This window comes from Hakea prostrata, chromosome 8 (genome assembly GCF_041222555.1).
Source record: "Hakea prostrata isolate BN-2017 chromosome 8, UWA_Hpros_2, whole genome shotgun sequence".
In the NCBI taxonomy this organism is placed as follows: domain Eukaryota; kingdom Viridiplantae; phylum Streptophyta; class Magnoliopsida; order Proteales; family Proteaceae; genus Hakea; species Hakea prostrata.
Window position 1 is genome coordinate 34,366,951 of NC_142607.1, and position 22,921 is coordinate 34,389,871.

Here is a 22,921-nt window from a genome sequence, read left to right on the forward strand (position 1 = left end):
ATGTTGGCTTCCATTAAAGGGGAAATATCTGGAGTATCTAAATTTGATGATTTTTTTTTTCTTTTTTCTTTTTTTTAAGTAGAAGATTGAATTGCCCTAGTATGAGATAGATTTCAAGGTTTCGCTCATTCTAATAGCTTCTGAGAGAGACCTTTCTAGATATTATCATGTAATGAATACTGTACCTAGATGAAATTGATAAGATTCAAAATTGATTGAAAATTTCATATATATATATATATATATATATATATATATATATATATATATATATATATATAAAAAAAAAAAAAAAAAAATATATATATATATATATATATATATATATATATATATATATATATATATATATATATATATTTTCTTCTTATTATTTCTTTTTTAGTGAATCAGTGAACCTTGAACATCGGTTGTCTATGATGGGAGGGAACACCTCCAAATCCACCTTGGAGAACATGGAGAAGGCTCCATATTTTTATCCGTTCACTTGGAATTGAATTGATAGCTGCAATCCAAGTGCTAGCAGATGAACTAGGGCCATGACATCTCTGTTTGCTTGGAAATTTTTCATGAATGGTGTTTTGGTGGACAGCAACAGGAGAAGAGGAACAACGCTGACAATTTGAGGAGGATCCGTCTTGTCTTCGCCTCTCATGTTCTAATCTAAATCCTCTGCATCAGGACAGGTCGTCCCATCCCCCCATTCCCCCACCCTGTGGGTTGGGCTGACATATGGCCTTTTTGGATGGAGAGGATCTAGACTCTTCATGTTGGGAATGCAAGCTTTACGGTGGGCGATATGCCGATACCTCTTCCTTAAATGATGATTCTTGGAATGCATTCAAAGAATGCACGATAAGCATAGACTAAGCACAACCAGAAAATGTTCATTCTGTGATGGAGAGGGCCTTCTCTTCATGATCATCCATTTCAAATTTTTCCTCAACCAAAAAGAAAAGGAAATGCAAAAAAAATCAGATTCCACAAGTGCTTTCCTGCTGAAATCAATCTAACAATACTACTGACTAAGCCTCCTGGTGAAATATGCCAGCGACCATGTCACCATGATCTCTGTTTAAGTTAAATGTAAAACTTAAAATCAAATATTTCAGAATCACATAATCTCACTGCTACCCATATAGCAATGAAGTTATCCAGATGTACTAAAGGGGAGGAGATGGAAAATGCAACAACTAAATCACACATTTATGACCGATCATAGATTCTCATGTCTTTAGCCGGGCTCAAAGCATCAAGTTATTCTCTGCGGAATTCTATTTAATGGGGCTGCAACACTTGGTGAGCTGCTGCTGCTCCTTTGAACCCTCAGCTTCTCCAACAGAAGTATGTAATCTTCCCACAAACACGCAGGATCTGCTATGGTCTGTTTAAGTTCTGTATCTTTCAGTAAGGACTGAAAATTTGCATGCACAACTGCAAGAGAAACAAAGACACTGAGAAGGGGGGAAAAGGAAAAAAAAAAATCCCAAAAAGGAAACTGCAGATATATTTTGGTAGAAACTGAACTACTTAATGTGTGACCAGTGCAAGGTGTCAAGATCACAAAGTGCTTAACAATCAAGGAATCGTCAGAGGCCAAATTGTCTAACATGCACAAGACAAAGCCTTTTGGCCCAAGTAGTCAGCTATGATGCTAATGTCCCTGGGAATACACAAAGAGAGGAGCAATCCTTGAAACAAGTTGAAATAAATCTGATGAAGGATAAGTTCTAATCAAATCCCAAGGATGATCTGAAATGTTGGTGCTGAGCAGGGAGGGTAGTTCTCTGCAATCAAAGTGCATAACCCAGATCTTTAATACTTATTCAGACAATTTATACGGTTTGGGTTCTATCCGGCTTGTAACTTAATAGATGATCTTCTACTTTTTCTACTTTTTTGTGTTGTTTCTTCCTAAGTTATGTGGATCACATGCCTTCGTATTGCCTCATTCAGGTTAAGATGTAACAGTGCTTCCCACTTGTTTGTTCACGCAAACGAAATGTGTTCCCTCACATTTTCCCATGTTCCTTTAACCTGTAAGCCGTGTTCGGTTGTCCAGAGGATGTACAGAACTGTGTAAAAAGAAGTGTGGGACAATGAAAGAATGTAGGATAGAAGATGAAGGTGAAGGAAAAGAAAGACATTTGAAATCATTCTAACAGCCATCTAGAAGGAAAATGTGAGGAAGTCATTAAATAGAAAGGTACTAATTCACACATTATCCCAGCCCTCTGTATTTCTAAACAAACCGACACAGCCATTATATCCAAACAGACAAGGTATTGAACTTCAGAGCTCCTTGTTAACTTCAGCAGGGCATGCACAGAAAGGAGTGGTTCAACATAAAAGGACTAAAGTTCTACATGCATATACTAAAATCAATCAAATGTGCAACATTCGATATGATATCTCCAGTAATCTTTGAAAATTTATAGGATCGTTAATTGTTTCCTCGGTTGAAGGTCGTGTTGTGTATTCTTCTTTCAGTGCTAACAAGTCCTGGTCACTAAAAAAGAAAATGAAAAAGTTATACAAGTAGATTCACAAGTGCTAGGCCTGAATTATGTAAGCCCAAATGAGAGATGGAAAGGAACCTAACTGTACCACATTGGTAACCCCCTGGAGAGGGAAAATTTCCCAAATTGATGGAGCTACCACATGCTGTTGAAGGATGAAGTATGCAATATCAGGAACACATTTACCAGGTGGAACATCATCAGACCCCACAACCTTCTTGTAAAATCACGCCTTCTTTCCTCATCTTATTCCCACCAAGCACACAGTGTGGAGCAATCATGGCATGATGAAGAACATACCTAAAATTCAAAAAACACCCAGCACAATTCATTGCCTTCAGAAGAAAATTCTCTAAAGAATTACATTGATGTACTGTAAGAACCAAATCAGGAAGTTAAATCAGAAATATGAAAAAATGACGCAGTTGACGATGTTAGTTTCATTTTTGATGCGTCACACAGCATTCTCCAGTTGTGCCAATTTGGATCATCGCTGATTCTGAGGGTGCTCCATATTTTTGCCTATGCATGTGGAGAAAAATATTTTACATTGAGTACAATCTGACTATGGGTGTCATTAAGTCTATTGTTTCTCATGTTGAGGAAGGAAACGGATCATGTGGTACTATAACCATTCCTAATGTGCCATCTGAAAGCAACAACTGTCCTATGTTTTCCCAATGTCCCAAATGTCCATTTGCTGAAGGTGCTGTCTCTGTGGATGAAGTTTTGTTATTGCTATTGGAAAAGCTTCAGAATTATGCAGACTCTGGGATCAAACAACAAAATATGATTGGTTCTCCTAATTTATTTAGCCACAGGGTCATTCCTTCCTCGGGGACAGCTACTGAAAGGTTTTCTGTACCAGCTGAAGATACCCCTGATATGGACTGCAGCAGTTCTACTTGTACTATTCAATCTAGTTCTGTTATTAATGGCAGCCTGTGTAACTTTGGTGAATTCTAGCATTAGTGGAGCTTGTTGCATGCATCATGAACTGGGAAAGTACACACCGGAATATTATACCTAGACTCTTGGAAATGGTGAATCGAGCATTTTGGAGGAGCTTTCAGCTGCTATTTTTGTCCTGCTAGGTGAACTTGGGAGGCTTGGAGTTGATGCAAGTGGGTATCAAAAGATTGGAGTTGAAAAGTTAGAATTAATGCAACACTCAACTCTTTTTTTATTTTATTTTTATCTTTTTTGGGGGAACAGGCGATTGTATATCTGGGGACGGGGAACTGAAAGACTAACTAGTGATTAGAGAGACCTGGAAGGTCATTCCTGAATAGATTTCAACCATGGTTGACAGTGAAAATTAAGCTACTGTGGTATCAAGATAGTCATTGGAAATTATAGCACGATTTAAGTCGTAATTTCTGATCAAACTGGAAAAACACTAGTGGTAGAATGCTGCATATACAAGGTGATGCAGAATTGGCAGCAGATACAAAAGAGAGAAAAGCCCAAAGCTCAAGCCCATTAAAGCCTAAGGACATGACCCCAAACAGCCCATGGCTTGCATGGGCTAGGACTATTGGAGTGGGTTAAAATGAGCCCATGGTTTCATGGGCTTGGATCACTTTAGTGGAAGAAGAATATCAGCCCACTATTTTGAACTAAGCCCAAGTCTAGCTTTGAAAAGTCAACAAAAGGAGCTAGTAGGTGGTGTGGTTAGTGGTGGGGTATAGTGGGTGGATATTTCTATTATTGTTTTGACTAGTGGTGTTGGGTGGTAGTTGGACGTTTCCATTATTGTTTTTGACTAATGGTCTTGGGTAGTAGTTGGATGTTTCCATTAATGTTTGTAGTAGGTTGTGTTAGCTAGTGGTTGGATGTTACCCTTATTGTTTATGTCTCTTTAGAGTGCTATATAAGAGACTTATGTAAGAGATGGAAAAAAAAAAACAACTTATGAATTGAAATCAAATTGCTTGCTAGCATTCCTCCTCTTTGGAGAACCCTTGTGTTTGATCAAGGTAAGTTGGTGTTCGATCCAATCGATCCACCTTGCGGTGTGAAGCCCGGGTGTTACTTTGTTGTCCTTATTGTTCTCTTAATTCTCTTACATTGTTATTGTCACTTTCTTCATTATAGTTCTGTCCCTATTTGAAGATCTATTCAGCCCGTTATAATACCATTCTAGTTTCAGCCCTCTTTCCCATCTAAACTCTGTTTCACTTTAAGTCCATCAAATTTGCAATTGTCTCCCTGTGAAAAGGTCCTATTTGGGTACTGTTTTGATCAATCAAATTTGGTATCTACATTATTTGGTATCAGAGCCATGACAGGGAGTAAAACTTTTGGATTGGATACTGACCTTATGGCACAAATGATGGGGATGTTGCAACAATTGAGCAACCAACTCACTGCAAGTCACAAGCACGAGGAAGAGAGGTGCTCAGCAATGAAGGCTAAAGTTGTTACCTCTACTCATGCTCCACACCCTCCACCCATCAAAGAGTTACCTAAATTCAATGAGCATGTTGGTGATTCTCAAAAGGTAAAGCTTGAACACCAGGGGTTCATTCACACTAGCCATAACACAGGGCTGGTATTGGCTCCTGTTACAAGAGAAGTTACCCCTCAACCTAAGGTGACATTCCCTCCACTTATCAAACAATTGCCTTCTGATTGCCTTAAGTTGGTTCCTGATGAGTTGCCTAACGAGCTACCTCTTATGCACGATATTTTGCATGCCATTGATTTGGTATCGAGTGTGGTGTTACCAAACCTTCCAACCTATCACCTCAGCCCTAGCGAGCACAATGACTTCAAACGGCAGGTGGGTGAGTTGCCACATAAAGGAGTCATTCAAGAGAGCTTAAGTCCATGTGTTGTACCGTCATTACTCACTCCAAAGAAGGATGGCTCATGGCGACACCACTCGATGAGGGAGACACGAACAAAGTTGAGGCTGCCCCAACTCAAGCCACCAATCACTAACATCATTGAAGAGGTTTTGGATGACTCTTACAAAGCCACTCGTCGTGGCACTGGATACCATGCTTTCCTCGTCAAATGGAAGAATCGTCCACGACATGAGAGCACTTGGATTCATGCTGGAAACTTCGAGAAACTCGATCCCGATTGGTGTGAGCGTTACATATCGGTCACCCATTCGTCGGAGAAGAATGTTTTCAAGCCGGGAGAGTTGATGCGGAATTGGCAGAGATACAAAAGAGAGAAAAGCCCAAAACTCAAGCCCATTAAAGCCTAAGGACATGACCCCAAACAGCCCATGGCTTGCATGGGCTAGGACTATTGGAGTGGGTTAAAATGAGCCCATGGTTTCATGGGCTTGGATCACTTTAGTGGAAGAAGAATATCAGCCCACTATTTTGAACTAAGCCCAAGTCTAGCTTTGAAAAGTCAACAAAAGGAGCTAGTAGGTGGTGTGGTTAGTGGTGGGGTATAGTAGGTGGATATTTCTATTATTGTTTTGACTAGTGGTGTTGGGTGGTAGTTGGACGTTTCCATTATTGTTTTTGACTAGTGGTCTTGGGTAGTAGTTGGATGTTTCCATTAATGTTTGTAGTAGGTTGTGTTAGCTAGTGGTTGGATGTTACCCTTATTGTTTATGTCTCTTTAGAGTGCTATATAAGAGACTTATGTAAGAGATGGAAAAAAAAAAAAAAAAAAACAACTTATGAATTGAAATCAAATTGCTTGCTAGCATTCCTCCTCTTTGGAGAACCCTTGTGTTTGATCAAGGTAGGTTGGTGTTCGATCCAATCGATCCACCTTGCGGTGTGAAGCCCGGGTGTTACTTTGTTGTCCTTATTGTTCTCTTAATTCTCTTATATTGTTCCATCCATTCTTCTTTATAGCATACTGCTGTTTTGAAGACCTAGTTAGTCCTTGTTCTTAAACCAATATCCTTGTTCTACCACTTCGGTTTTCAGCCTTCCATTATATCTGAATTTTATCTACCTTAAGTCCATCAAATTTGCAATTGTCTCCTTGTGAAAAGGTCCTATTTGGCTACTGTTTTGATCATTCAAATTCGGTATCTACATTACAAGGACTTCTAGTGAGTAGTGAAAGATAACTTGTTCTGTTAGATAGCCTTTGTTCACAAGCATCATAACTTAATGCAGAAAACAGGTTGAATAATCCATAATGGAGCTGTCCAACCTACTACTCGGGAGATTGTTATTAATTGTTAGGATGGGAAAATATAAAATACAAAGGTCAAAATGCAGGGGCAGAGCTACGATTTAACATCGAGGGGGGCTGAATAACAATTATAAAATTTCTACCACTAATATTTAAGGTAAGAAAACTACTGGGTATTGATTCAAAATCACTATTATTTCTTACAAAAATAAGAATAAATGAAAAATCACAAATCACAATGATCTTTCTACCCATTGTCTTCATCATTAAAAATTTTCTCCAATTGGGGACGAGCAAATGGTGGAATTTCACAAGTGGAAAGAGTGTCTAATGGGTCTCTAGGAAAATTTCAAAAAATTGGAGGGATGAGGAAGTTCTAAAAAACCGAGGGGGCCAATAGCCCTGGGGAAGCTCCACCCCTGAAAAAATGATCAGAAAAAACATTGGACTGACAGCTTTTTGCTGCTAATTCAGTAAACTTAAAGAGTAATTTTGACTTCTCACATTTAAGAAGATCACAGTAGAATATATTTGGTGATGGATGCAATGCTCATCATAGTTCCAAATAGGCTCAGCTTCGAACATTAGTCCATAGTTGTCAAGGTGGTGCAGGGGGTGGCTAAGTGCTTAGCGACAAGACCTCCACCTAGTCATTTTCTAGGCAATCAAGGTGCCTCAGTGTTATCATGTGTTCCCCATCTTTTCTAAGACTGTTGAATATGCTACAAATATACCTAGTATCATCAAAAATCAACATTAAGCCACTTCAAGTCATCAAATAACCATTACCAGAAAACATCAACTAACAACATTAAGCTACATCAAGTCATCAAAAACAGCAGTAAGTCACAACAAGTAATCGAAGTAAATATTAAGCACATCAAGTCATAAGAAATTGAAGTAGAATTAGAAGACAGCATAACTGAAGAACCAAATTACTGAAAGTTTAAAACATACATTTCCTTTATACCGTTAATGGGATTGGTCCTTGATGCGGTATATCTCGTCTCTCATTTGCTATTTATTGTTTTCAGAAAATATGATTCTATCCATAATATTAAATTGCTCTAAATTTAGAGATACTATTTGTTATACGAGAAGTTTGACTACTCAAATGATCTTATTATTGCATGAGACATTTGGTGTTGGATAGAGCATAACACAAATCTAGCTTTTGAACAAATTATAAGATTTCTTAAATCAGGCTTGTTTTGGAGGAGCTAGGTTCCTGTCAAAACATTATTTGATGAGCGTGGATGCAATCAAAACAAACAAAAATTTTATCACACATGGTATTTAGCAATATGTCACCATATTAAGACTTATGGGGGCATTCAGATTTGAGAAAATCTGCAGCATTACAAAGTTGAAAATTTCACCTAGAGCTATAAATCAATTTCTGTTCTTGAACAAGGGGTTGAGTTTTGATGCTTTTGGGATTTGATTTGATTTTCTTCTTCTTCTTTTTTAATATTATTGGATTCGAATAGCAGGTATTTCTTATTTATGAATAATATCTTACATCAATAAGTATATTTGCTTATGATAATTGGCACAAGGATAGGCAGACTTACAAAGACAGGAATTGCCCCAATTTACAACTATAGAAAACACATAGAGACCAGTACTTTATAGAAATTACATCTTCCAATTCCATGTACCAATTCCCATTAACAACAACAGGAATCTCCACCTAAAATTATAGATTAGGATTTCTGTGAGATGCAACAATTAGTTGTTTTTACAGAAACCTAATCTGTTAGCCAGACAACTCATCATTAACAAATTCAGTGCCAAATAGACCAACTCATGTCTGTTTGGAGACTTCAATATAAAAAATAAACCACTAAAATGAGGAAATAAACTCAAAGAAATGTGTACTCCTATAGAACATAACATGGTTACACAATAAACCAGTCATTTTTATATATGGACTGGGAATGAGTTCAGATCCTACACCATAGCTGTGGAGTTATCTTAGCCTCCAGCTTCATCAGAAGCACTAATTTGTAAATTCAATGGATAAACAGAGGTTCTTCTATTAAAGTGTCTTTAAAACAGAAATGGATAGAGCATGATAAGCCCCCAATAACCCATGTATACCAAAGGAAGAATAAGATGAGAAGCAGGGGATCAGCAGCAGCAAGGAGCAGAGAGACAGACCTATCAGCAGGGGACAAGTGTCATGATTCTATTGGGCAGCATCCATAACCGAAAGCAGACTGAGGAGCTGCCAGGTGGCAGTGAAGATTGGGGGACAGTGGAAGTTTGTTAGAGGGAGGAGGATTAAGAGAAGGACGAGGAGTTGGAAAGGAGGGGGAAGAAGAACAGAGTAGCAAGCTATGCTTGCTAGGAGAGGGAGCCTCTCGAGTATGGTTTGGATTATGTAGGGAGTCTGGGAATATGTAATGGGAAGAGAAATCTATAGTTAAGCTTTTGTTATTTTCATTCCAAGAATTGAATCTCATTTATAGATAACTGAGTTGTATCTGTTGATGGAGATTTTTCAGAATTACTGAATGAATTGAGTTTCATCTGTTGCTGTCTTCATTTGTTCTGTTGTGATGGATGACTATAATTCTTGTTGTCAATAAGCTTTCGGTAGAACTCAGGGTATTGATAAGAGGGTCTTAACAGAGCACAAAGGAGCAATATCCCTACTGCCTAAGAAATAAGGAAAGAAACCTATGCCAATTTTCCCCCATCCTCTTAGAGCATCCAAGTACAACAGAAAGGGCAATGATCATAGAGGCTTACTGCTTACTGTCATATAAGTGTACTGAGATGGAATACCAAACTTCAGACAATGTTCACTCGGCATACATTGAATGCAAAGACCTATTAAACCCAATTCCTGCAGAACCTGGACTAAATTTGTCATGTCATAATTCAGTAAACATGTGCACATTATTTATCTCAATTTGAGTAGAAAAAATAAAATAGAAGGAAGGAAACTGAACATACAGGATGAACACATGAAGGAATCAAACCAAGATCTTCACCACAGGCCAAATATCTGACGAGTTCAAAAGGACAGGCAGAATCTCGATGCATTTTGGCTCCAGAGAGTCTCTTGAAATAGCAATCATAGTATAATTTTGTCAATACATTTTTACTATATTAAAGAACAGCCAATGAGAGACATTTTATAGAAAGTTGATTAAGGGAATGGAGCTCCATATTTCCCCCCTGTATAAAAGAAATACATAAAAGTTTCACAACTGCGGGGAAGAGAAAGGCATGCAATTATGCCTTCTAAACTAAGAAAACATTAGTCCATATCATTTGGCCCACATCACCAGATTAATTCAGAAATGTAAGTCAACAACCTAGAAATTGAGATAATTCTTATGATTCAAAAACCTGTGATCATCTAGATCTTTAAAACTTGAAGTATTGTCAAGATTAAAACGAGAATAAAATTATTGTTTGTCCACCCATCCCTGATTTTTGGCCCGTCCTTAACCCTGATTTTAGCCCTAATTTTATCCCTAATTCTGGCCCGAATTGTCCCTGATTTTGCCTTTGATTTTGGCCCCGATTCTAACCCTAATCTTGTCCCTAATCTTGACCCTAATATTGGCCCTAATCATAACCCTAACCCAAACTTTAACCGTGACTTTAACCATGGTTTCATCCAAATATTGACCTTTATACTTACTTTGATCCAAGCCCTGATTTTGACACTACGTCATTCTGATCCAATGAGTCTACTCAGTTTTGTATTATTTTTTATTTCTTTTGTTGTTATCATTAGTAATTTATTTTTAACCAGTTACCACAAAAATAGACTAAGTTGTTTGTTACATCCTATATTCTTATTAAAAATATATATGTAAATAATTGTTGATTTACTTACAATCAAGGTTTTAATCAAATTTAATTAAAGTGTTTGAGAATTAAAATTCAAAATAAACTAGGGTAGATTTTAAAGGCCTAAGTTTAAGGTCACAAATACACTTGACATGGGCATTTCTATGATTAAAAAACCAATTAAACTATTCTAGGTGTTTTTTAACGATCAAAGCACTAAACATATTTAATTGAGTGTAAATATGTATAGTAGCCTCATATCATAAATAATAATTGAACACCAATCCAAGTCATTCCTGCACCCAAGCGTAATTTTTATAGATCGACAATCCTAACTTGGAATATTTAAGTAAATTTTCAAAATAGAAGGTTCTCAAGAGAATTTTAAATGACATGATCTACAGATTAACTTTTTTTATATGATATAATATATTAAATAAATATTTTTAACCATATTAATTGTTGATAAAAAATGATGCCTCAGCCTCCAATGATGAGAAGTATCTAATATCTATTGTATATCTTTTTTTATGAAACGAATCAGTCAAACGAACATAAAATCAACTTGCAAAGAGATTAATAAATGGATCATTGTTAGAATGTAATTCATAGTTTTTAAAATAAAATAAAAAAATAAGAATCTTATATTTCAATTCAGAATTGGCCAAATAGTGTTATTTGAAAAATAATTCAATTTGGAAGAATAAATCATATTAACCTTTATTCTAAGGTACATGTTATTTATATTTCTACTTTCTTCTAGGTAAAAACAATTGGCTTTTGATTAATAGGATATACTAGATACTTCACATCATTAGATAGGTTTTTGTCTTTTAAAATGTATTCTATTGTAAATCTATTATACCCTATTAATTAAAACCCAATTGTATCTATTATACCCCTTCAAATAAGTTTTTACAATGTCTTAAGATATTGATTAGGCATATATTAAAATTAAAATATGAAAAGTATAAAATTCTAAACATTAACAACAAATTGTATTTGTTAGTCACTTAATTATATAATAATACTATTGTAAGAGACAAACATTTTTCATATCCTAGATTTAGATTTTAGATTATCAACAGGTTAGATTATGCATGTTGTCAATTATATAAATGATTCAAATTTTAATAAGGACAGTGTCAATGCTAATCAGGGACAGGGAAAAGGTCGGGGCCACCTGGGACAAGGACATGGACAGAGCTAATCAAGGAGAAGGATGGGTTAAGGCCAATCAGGGACAGGGGCCAATTAGCGGCATGGATAAAGACAAGGCCAACCCATCCTGACGCTCCCTAATCAGAGGCAATTAGGGTGGGAATAGGTTTCGCTTGGCCCCTTGGGCTTAAGGTCAGGGACAAGAATTCTACGCCCTAAATTAGGGTCAAGGCGGAAATGGGCTTATTTAAAAACATATAGGGCTGGGATTGGGATTGAAAAGGCCCGGCCCAGTCTGTCCGTGTTGCAGCCTCATTTGAAAATCAACCATTAAATCAGGAGCAACTCAAAATCCATAGAGAAATACAAGTTTAACAGTCAACCCTGATACCCTGCAGAAGATCAAAGAGATCACATCATATCTTATCTTCTCTCTCTGACCACAAGGACCTTTCAGCATGTGATCGAAGTTTTGAAGCAATCTTCTTCTCTGTGTTCCAGTCATCCTTGAAGACTCTTATGCAACCAACCATAGAAACTGCACCATTCTTTGGCCCAGTTGCTCACTCACCCACTGGAAACTTGACCCAAGTTTTGATTAATTCTGACCATCCAAACCCTAGTATTATCTCCATTCCCCTCCCCCTCAAAGCCTAACCCTAACTTCCATTCAGTCGCTACTGAAACTGTCACCATAATTTTTAAGTTCCATTAACATAACCTTCACTGAGAGACTTCCAAACATTGTCTAACACCAATATTAACATCCATTAACCCTATCATAAAATTAACCTTTTTCCATTATTTTAACCCCAAACAGATCCACATTTGGAAGCAGATATTGGGTGTTTGGTTCTGACTTTAAGCAATTCAAATCTAGAACTACATTATATTTAATTATGTTCCTTCTAAAGAAGTCTCCAGGACTTGCTAAAAAGGTGAGTCGATTTAGAAATGGAACCTCACATGTTTAGAGTCTCAATTCAACAGTAAAGCCACCTTCCTAAAGTGTCTTGAATTTTTTACATCATTCTTTTAAATTTTCATAACTTTTTTACAGAGAGATTTCAGTTGGATAGGGTAGCCGCAGAGTCATTCCTATACTGTTTCTCTTATTTTAAGTATTTGAACTCTTTATATACTGTATGGAATGCAATTAGAATATTAGATTTTGATTTTTAAATCATCAGTTCAGAAGCCAGACGCTATTCTCTTTAGGGATGACAATGATCATCCCATTTCTTATCTGTGGTCAGTATCTTCTATGATTAGCATTTGCTTCTTTTACTGCTATTCCAGCATGACTGTCATGTGTCATCATATAATTATTCATACCTAATCTTCACCAGTTATCTGTAAAGCACAGTTGTTAAGCAATTCACAGTGAGACCAGGCATCCTTTGCTGGCTGGGGACTTTGATTGCCCAGGCAGTTGGTACCCTGCTCCCATCAGACTCTCCTACAGCACTTTCTTCTTGCTCTTCCTCTTCCTCTTCTCCTTCATCTTCTGAGACATTACTGTTCAAAACCTCAAAAAGAGGCCTAATTCTTGCAGAACCTTGAAAAAAAAAATGAAAACCTATGCCTGTCCTGCATTACCCCCAGGCTCCAGCAACAAAGCAGATGTCTAGGAGGAATTTGGAGGAACCCAACTTTTGGAACCAGAATGGGTGAATCTCATGTATTTTGTAGGTAGCTAGGCATCAAATATCTTGCATCAAAAGCCAACCTATACATGATTTTATCACGCTAACCCCGATCACATAATTATAAATTCATGGGACAATGTTAATGGAACATTCTTTGCAAAAATAAACGAACTCTTAGACATCTATATTGCTCCTCAAAAGCACCCACATTGAGAATGAAACAACTAACCTTGACTGGATATTTATTCTCCCCCTCAACATCAGTTGTCATAACAGCTTGAACTACATCTACAACCTGGAGAAGAAAAAAACAAATAACGATGAAATTACCATGAAACTATACTTATGGCTTCAAACAGAGGAGATACTGATTATCTTAGTGACCAATTTAACCCATTTAGTAGCATCCTTCACAGAAACTCCCAAATAAATTTCTATATTTTCCTGAAATAAGGCAAGTAGCTCCAATTATTTTAGATCAGATCAGTAGTTAATTCATCAGTAAAAATATCAGAAATATTATTATTACACCTCTAGAAGAGAACAATATTTTCCTATGGTCAAAGATTACATTAACACCTGCAAATATACCTATACACCTGAAGGGGCTTGGAAGGGTCAACTGAGGAAAGGATGAAAAATAGAAATGATAAATTGATAACTAATCCTCTAAATAAATAAACAAATAAATAAAGATCGACAAAAGATAGAAGATTTGCCGTTTTCAAAATATACAAAATACAGTAACAAAAATATTTATGATTTCACCAAACAAAAGCTTTGGGATAAGGAATTTACTAAGAATAATATCAGCAATATGGTCAACTTGCTGCATGAAAGGGAATTCAAACATGTGTGGAGAGAACAGGACCAACCAGCAGTATAAATATGAATAATGGGCAGCTATTGTGGACACCTGACGAGCTGCCTGTTGAGCTCTTCAACATGGTCCAAAAGGATGTAAACTCACATGTGTCTTATAGGGTGTAACTGAGTGTTTTTACCTGTTTCTGACACTGGTTAGGAGGGGAAGTCCCCCTTGGGTGGAGATCTTTCTCACTTTCACCCCTCTCTCCTTTCATTTCATTTCATTTTATTTTGGGTGACGTGAGGGGCAGCTCTAAGAGACTGCCTTGTACCTTCTTTTTCTATAGTATACAGAGCATACTTACCCCCCCCCCCCCCCCCAAAAAAAAAAAAAAAAAAAGAGGAACCTTTTAAGGTCGGTACAGTACAACAGTAACTGTGATTAAATAAGAACTACAATAGACAGATATATTTTTAGGTTATTAAAGGACCAAGTCAATCAACCATTAACATCTTATGGTGAGTCAGTAAGTTATGTTATTTACTTCCATTGCTAATACTTAATAAACATTGATATCCAGATAGATTCTCATCATCTTTTGCATCTGTGAACCAATAACTCATTGTTTCAATTTCAAAAAAATGGTAATAATGCAAACAGCATAGCCAAAGCGCCTTAACTACGGTATAAAAAGGCAACTTGAAAAAAAGGTTCTTTTCATAAGTGTTGATACTACATCCAGATTGGAAAAACCCAGCTCCAAAATCTCACTTGCATTCAAGAAAGCCGATTAGGGCAAAAACAGTTAACTTCACTAAAAAGATGCTAATTGACAGACAAATAATCCCCATTAAAAGTAAATAAATAAAAGAAAACAGACCCAAACAGACCATAGATCAGTCCCTCATGCTTTCATTTAAACCTTCATCAGCATTTATATCAAGATCAGCAAGCAATTCTTCCACTGATATAGAAGGAAAATCTTCCGCATCAGCCGTCGACGCCATCTCTGATGGTTGGTACTCATCATTATGGTATAATGATATATTAAACCTCAACTCTGGGTTCTCCTCCAAATCTTTCAAGAATTCTTCATACTCATGGTTCATCTTCTCCTCATCCATTCTACCTTTGGAAGTGTTGTCTACCTCCATATTGAGGGATTTAAGCTTCCAATTACGAGGCTTCCCACGTCGCTTTTGACGCTTCTCTTCATAGCTCTTCTTTATTAAAATGGCCTCCGGTATAATAAGGCCTCTGTATTTGTCAAGTTGAACATCATTAGTGTTAGCCCCATAGAGGTCATAACCAAGAGCATAATCCCCAGGGTTCAAAATATGGCCAAGATGTGTTCGTATATTGAAAATCTTGTCATTTTTCCCAAAGTCAGATATTCGGGCCACTTGTGCATCAGCCAAAGCATATCTTGTGCCTCCAATATTGACTTCAGATGACACAGGCTCCACATCCAACACTATATATTCCACAAGCTGCCTACTTGAAAGTAAAGATGCAAAGGAGGTCCTCCAATACTGGTCTGCATCCATGAAACAATGCCTTAGAGTAAAAGGATCCACTAAAGTCAAGTTGTTGCTCACCTTCGTGCACAATACAAGTGGACCCAAATTTCCCAAACTATTAGCTACTCTTGGTGGAAGGCAGATCAGATCTTCTCGACAAATTGGGCAGATCTCAACAGAAAATGTGTATTTGTAGTTGTAGTTGTTGCTCTTAACATCATGGGATACAAGTTGTTTATCACTTCGACTCCTGATAGGGGTAACTTTTCCCAAAAACTCAACAAATTTTACAGCATGGCTCCTATTAGCGAAAAAGAAGTCAACCCCCTGATCCATCTGGGTAATTTTTATGCAAGAAGCAGCAGCGTCATGCCGAAGAATAACCTGTTCCAAATAGAAGAAGGTTCTCCTGTGTGAAACATGCTGCCTGAGTTGGACAGCAGCCACCCACTGGTCAGGATTTGCCTGAGCCCTAGAACAGGACTCACACATGTGATCTTGCTGAACATACTCAACTACATATGCTTGTTCAAGTATTGCCCCATTCAGGACCTCCTTTTGAATCCGCAGTCTCACCTTGATCCTCTTAGAGTGAGGCTCAGTCCAAACGAACTCTGCATGTACCAACCTAACCTTGTTCAAGTTCTTCAATCTCTTCACACAAAATGTCAACAGTTCCTTTGATTCTAATTGGGCCTTTATCCAAGTTCTAGGAGGCTGCAAGTAACTCTCACACTCAGGGCAATACATTATGATCACATGCTTTTGAAGACCCTCTGTAATGTCAACTTCAGAACGCAAACACTTAACACACATATTTGCAGCATTTGGAGCCATCGGGATGCCACATTTGCAGCACAGAACACTTCCAATTGTCTGATGTACTCGAAACATACCTGCTTCTCCAGCCATGGCTGGTAATCCAAACAAGGAATTCACAAATTCAATTAGACTGAGATATAAATGCATCAACAAACCCACAATCTAATTCACAAAAGACATTCATATTTAGCTCAAAGGCCAAAGATGGATTAATTAAAACAGAACTAAGCAAAATGAATTGTCACATTCGTTTCAAACAAAATACCACTCTATCAAGAGATAAGACAGAGAATAATATCCCTCCAACCATCCTATGCCACCACTCAAACTGAATTTACTTGTAAATGAAACGACTGACTTAATCCCCAACTAAAGAATCAGTATAACACAAAAACATAGAATTTTGCATTCAATCTGTTCAGAACTAGAAACTCAATCCTAACAGTATCTTTTACTAAATCCAATAAACGACGACGACGACGACAATAACAAGCCTAATCCCCACTAAATCGGTTGGGATAAATCGAATATATACGTTAAAAAGAAAAAGAACCAAAGAATCAGAGTTTCAATAAATCAAAAATTAATTGAGGAACAACGGAGTAGCGTGAAAGGCAGTTGGGTCCATTCTGAGGGTGAAATAACAGAAGTTTTGCAGAAGAAATCTAGAAGACCGGTTTTTCTGAGTCGATTCAATGGAAAAACAAGTTAGGCTTCTGGGTTGTTGAATTCAGATATGTTTGTATTCGTTTGTTGAAAAGATCTAGATCTAGAAAAGAGAAAAAGAGAGGGAGGCCCTTACCCGATTCATCCATGTGAGCCATTAGCTTTAATGTTTCGATCTTCGAAATTTTTCTGATTCTTATTTGCAGAAGCGACCAAGTAATATCAATTACTTAAGAGGTTTAACAGAGGCGTAGCTGCGCTTAAGAGGCGCACTCACGTTAGCCGAAACTAAAAGGGCAGAAGGCAGAGGCAGAAGCGGTCACATTAGGTTAAGAGGCGGCCATTAACCATTTCCAGTGCAAACACTGCAAAGACGTGCTGCCGTGGCGGAGTCAGCCTCACCTCCCCATCCGACTAGGGGTGCAAGTTTGGCCCTAGCGGTCCTGACCAGCCCTAAGCCCGCCCTAATTCGGGCTTGGGCTAAAGATTTTGGCCCTAAGGGCCGGTTAGGGCCAAAATATTCTGGTCCTAAACTAGGGCCAAGAGCGGGCCTGGGATTACTCTTTGGCCCGCCCAACCCCATCCCGGCCCGTCCCTGATTTTTAGCTCTGACCCAAGCCCTGATTTTGGCCATGATCTTGGCCCTGATCTTGACCCCGACCAGGGCCCAATTTTGGCCCCGACCAGGCCCCAATCCTAGCCCCGATTTTGGCCCCGATCCTAGCCGATTTCCCCCCAATTTTGGCCCTGATCTTGGCCCTGATTCTGGCCCTGATCTTGGCCCTGATATTAGCCCTGACCCTGATCCTGGCCCTGATTTGAGTCTAAAGACTCTGGACCCTCCACCCACATGGAGAGGAATTAATTGTAATACATATAAGTGGATACTTGACACGTGTCAAATTTTAAAAACATGATCATGTTTTGTAGAAAATTAATAAAAATAAACTATAACCTCATTACCAATGTAATAAGCATCTATTTGATTTTGGCCCTGATCCTGACCCTAATTTTGGCTCTAATCTTAATATTAATTTGACGATGATCATGTACTACAGTACTAGATTTTTACCCTGATCTTCATATTAACATTGATATGAGTCTTGATTTTGATATTTAGTCACTTTGATCATATTAGACTATAAATTCACTTTTTATATTATTTTTAAGGTAATTTTTATTTTTCCAACAAAGTCATTTTTAGTTCAATAAAATATGGATTTTGATTTTTGACTAAGGCGAGATAATATATTATAAATAATAAAAACTATTACATAAAGAATTAATATCTAACAAATCTATACCCTAACTTCTCATCATGAATATCTAACAAATCTACTATGATATTTCAAAAAAAATTATTAAAAACATATAGCTATGTTTGTAAGTAAAACATCATTTTCTTTAACTATGAAAAAAATACTTTTTTTTTTTGTTGAATACTAAATTATTGTCGATTTACTTGTTAACAAGGTTTTGAATATGATTTTTTTTGTATTGAATAAAGATATCAATTTATTGAACAGTTGTGAATGAAAACATACCTACCTACGGCTTAAATTCTTGACTTTTAAGATAAAATTTTCATTTATCAGATTCCTTTTGAATTATGAATCTCTGATGTTTCTAAGTTTACAAAAAGAGTTTGTGTGACATTCTCTATAATTGACTTGACTTTCAAATATGCCTAAATTTTTTTTTTTTTTTTTTTTTCCCCTTAAATATGCCCCTAAATTTAATTACAATTCTTCTCTCTACTTATTCTATTTCATGAATAATTTTAACTCTTTGTTGCTGGAGAAAAACCAAAGGAAAAAACAGAATAAAAGAGAGAGAGAGAGAGAGAGAGAGATCAAATTAAAAAACCCTACAAATTTGGATTTCTCTATTTCTCTAAAATCTAAATGGGTATAAATAGTTAAATACATATTAAATCTAAGTAAAAAACAGAATGAGAGAGAGAGAGAGAGAGAGAGAGAGAGAGCAAATTAAAAAACCCTAGAAATTTGGATTTCTCTATTTCTCTAAAATCTAAATGGGTATAAATAGTTAAATACATATTGAATCTAAGTTTTGGATTATTTGTTGACATCTTTAATATTTTATTTTCCAGAATTGAGTTTGGAATTTAAGTATTTAATTACTTTAATATGTATTTTAATTACTACCTGTCTTACATTTGATATTTACGACAAAAGATATGGCAAATTAAAGCTAGGGACAAGGCCAATTAGGGCCTGGGCCAATCAAGGCCAATCAGGGCCAGGGGTAGGGCCAATCAGGGTTAGGGCCAATCAAGGCCTGGGCCGGGGGACATGGCCAATCAGGGCCAATCAGGGCCAATCAGGGCTAATTAGGGCCAATCAGGGCCAACCCATCCCGACCCGGCCCAATTAGGGCCAATTAGGGCAGGAATGGGCTTGGCTTGGCCCTGTACGGCTTAGGGTCAGGGACAATAATTATTGGCCCTGAACTAGGGCCAGGGCGGGAATGGGCTCAAATTATACCATATAGGGCTGGGCTTGGGATTGCAAAAGCCAGCCCAGCCCGGCCCAGTTGCAGCCCTATGTCCAACGGTCTTGAACCACAAAAGGGTAGGCCCCACATAGGGTCCATCAAAATTTTATTTTTATTTTTTAACTTAATATTTGCATGTGGGCCTTACCTTAGCTTAAAATCTCAGTGGGCCCAATGTGGGTTTATCCCCCATCGTATGGTTTCGGACTCATTGTTGCATTATTTGAGTGTGTTTTTAATTTTTCCCATTAGCAAACTTTCAACGCCACTTATTACTTATTACTCAAGTACCACTCGGTGAGTTATCGAATTTATTAATCTGAAACTATATGTGGAATCAAAGTTAAATATTAATGTAAGCAACATAAATTTTGAAAAAACAAAGTTGCCCTTGATAAAAAGTCCGAACATTGCGTAGCGTGGGGCGCTAGGTCGCCACTACTGCATCCCCTCTTTTTTTTCTACAAAAAAAAAATTGCCCTTGATAGGAAAAACCCTATGTTTGACCGAGTGTTAGTCTTCCTCTACTCTTTGGAACAACTTGCTCCTTTCTATTCTCCTACTAATGTTTTTTATTTTCTTCTCCTTATCCATCTTCTTCCCTTCAATTATATTCTTGAAATATCCTAATATAGTGTAGAAAATCTTTAAAACTTAGAGTCATGAGGCAGCCTTCCCTTGGAAATTTTAGACAGGAAAACTTCATTAAATATCTATGAGACTAAGATTCGAAACAAGGCCAATAAAAATGTCTACTTTTACCTTTATAAAAGGTTTGTCTAGAAGGTCAATCGATAAGATATGAATGGTGGAGTAGCCAACTTCGCTGAAGAAGATAAGTTCAGGAAGTCTGACTTCACAAATACTCTATAGTCTGCCTCATCAAATTTAGTATAAACTCAAATTCAAAAGACATCTAAAACCAAATGTCCTACTGGGTCTAATTTTTTTCTATGTTGTCTGGATCTTTATTCTTTGTATTTGAAGTTATAACCATCGTGGGGACTGTTGGAAATTTTTAAAATTTAGAATTGTGTATATATATATTATATATATATATATATATATATATATATATATATATATATATATATATATATATACACACTAGCAAACTTACACACATGCAAATGCACGTGACCGTGTATGAAGGATTAAGAGAGTGAGATTTTGAAAATTGTTTTGTGAGATATCTTGATATGCAATAAAATAAAAACAACCTCAAGTGGAGAAACGATAATTTTCTAAGGAAAATGGCATGCATCCTAATTAAAGGAAACATAGACCCGTGCCTTCTGTAATCTCTAACACTTCATTCTAATCGAATATTGGGAATACCATTTTTAAATTCAATATCTTAATTAAAAATGTAGGAACAATATTGTAACATGTTTTTTCTCTATCTCTAAATAATTAACAAAGTGAATAAAAGCAAAGAATAATCCACCAAAAGAAACATAAATAATAAAACTTAGATGCATTATGCTAGATGAAGAAACAAAGAACATGAGCGTCATCAGATTCATCAGAGCAACCGGTATCCATATCATCCGATGCCCCACTCTCATCATTGTCATCCCTCAGGCCAAGAGTAAATGTAGTCTTAGCTATTAACAATCTAGAATGGGACTTCAGTAGAGGCAAAATTAGTGAAGAGAGATAATTCTTGTTGTGTGCAAAGGAGATTGTGGGGCTTTACTAAAAGTAAATTTCTTGGCTAGGGGAGACTGAAGCTGTTTGTTTTCATTTAATCCCTACAAGATTCAGCAAGTATTACAGCAAAGCACCAATAAAGTTTCAGATTAATAAAAATAATGCTCCTTAAGAACTACATGAAATGAACCTTGAATACATGATAAATACCAAGAATCATAAGCAAAAGTCCAAATAAAGTTCTCCCTTTTTTCTCTTCCAATAAAGAATCTTCATTTTCGGGAAGAATGCAAACAACCAAGATTTATGTTAAATATTAGAGATCTCAGATGGAACACAATAGATCAAAATCTGTATAAGAATTACGAAGATGATTAGAAGAAAAGGCTTTTGCAAATTAAAAATTCATAAAATGTTATTCAAGCATCTACATATTGGATACATTCTTAATCCACTGAATAACACTTTTGTCAAAGAGAAGAGTTTGGTGGCATTCCTCTGGATGATTTGTGAAGCCAAAGCTATAAATAACCTATCTAGGAAATGGGTAGGAAACACTGTGAAAAAAAGATCCCCCGCTTTTAGATTTTCTACAACACCACTTGAATAGATGACAAAATTTGACATTTGGTTGAAGGGTCTGATCTTATGGTAGAACAGCTCTTCAAAGTCCCATAGAAATTTGAAGATCAGATTCTCTGTAATGGAGTAATCCTATTGGAGTGCAATTCTAAAAATGAAGTTAGACAGATGCAAGAACTTTACTAAGAAACTATAATTTATCATCAGAAAATCAAAATACATGTGTAAAATATTCGAACCGGTAATATAATTTTGGAAGAAAGAAGAACAATAAATGAGAGGTGCACTCAGGGAACCACTTGATTAACAATCTAAAATCTAGTAGATGTGTTTTTGAATCCCAGAAGAACACTTCTAGTAAATATACCTCTGAACCATAGAAAAACACTCTTGAATTGCACAAGAGTAGTCTAAAATCCATAACCCAAATCCGACCAAAAGTTCTCTGATTAATCAGATCATATGGATGGTATAAGGCATCACATATTTATGATATTGGACCTTAAGTGAAATAACTAGAAGTCTAAACTATCCTAAACTTCCAAATTTATTGGCTACCATTGAAGACTTCTTAACTGACCCAAACACTTGAGTAAACATTCAAACATATGGCTATCAATCAATTAATTAGCCACTCGATCATAAGCTTCACAAACACAATCTTTTAGATGCAGAATCCAAAAAATGGGAAAATAACTAAATTAGAAACTTTTTCGCTTCACTAAGAACTCAAAGCAAGAATATTGTGCAATGCACTAAAAGAGGACAAAAAAAATGCTTACTTCTCGAAGAACATTGCTTTTCTGTGACTTATCAACACTCTTAATGGCGAAATACTCAATTTTGTTCTTCTTCCTCCCTTCGTAAAGAGTCCAACAGCCAAATGCACAAAGAAGAAGAAGAAGAGCCCAACCAAATTAATATTCTGGGAAACTTTTCCATTAGATATTGCACTTCAATAAAACTAAGCAGCTTGGACCTCAAATTTCAACCCACCATATTAATGAAAATCATATAGCAGCAGACGCTTGGATACTTCAGTGACAAAATGTACAAAAACAATTTATGTAAGAAAATTTTAGGTTTTGATTT

The 22,921-nt window shown here is 36.6% G+C and overlaps 1 protein-coding gene across 7 annotated transcripts; it reads right to left on the reverse strand.

Annotated features, from left to right (window-relative positions):
* Window positions 1–1,026: 1,026 nt before the first annotated feature.
* Window positions 1,027–17,430, reverse strand: LOC149007643 (uncharacterized). 7 transcript variants are annotated; one of them, XR_016174985.1, is made up of 4 exons: window positions 17,214–17,429; window positions 14,960–16,503; window positions 13,491–13,556; window positions 1,027–1,434 (listed from the first exon to the last, which is right to left on the reverse strand). XR_016174985.1 is itself a non-coding variant. In XM_089164956.1 (3 exons), exons 1-2 carry the CDS (start codon window positions 17,233–17,235, stop codon window positions 14,966–14,968), a joined length of 1,560 nt encoding a protein of 519 aa, XP_089021082.1. In that variant the 5' UTR covers window positions 17,236–17,430; the 3' UTR covers window positions 10,454–13,556; window positions 14,950–14,965. The 7 variants fall into 7 exon arrangements, 2 of the variants coding, with proteins under 2 accessions (XP_089021082.1, XP_089021083.1); XR_016174981.1 differs by lacking the exon at window positions 1,027–1,434 and adding an exon at window positions 1,455–2,819 and having other exon boundaries at window positions 14,950–16,503; window positions 17,214–17,430; XR_016174983.1 differs by lacking the exon at window positions 1,027–1,434 and adding an exon at window positions 1,455–2,819.
* Between the last annotated feature and the right edge of the window lie 5,491 nt (window positions 17,431–22,921).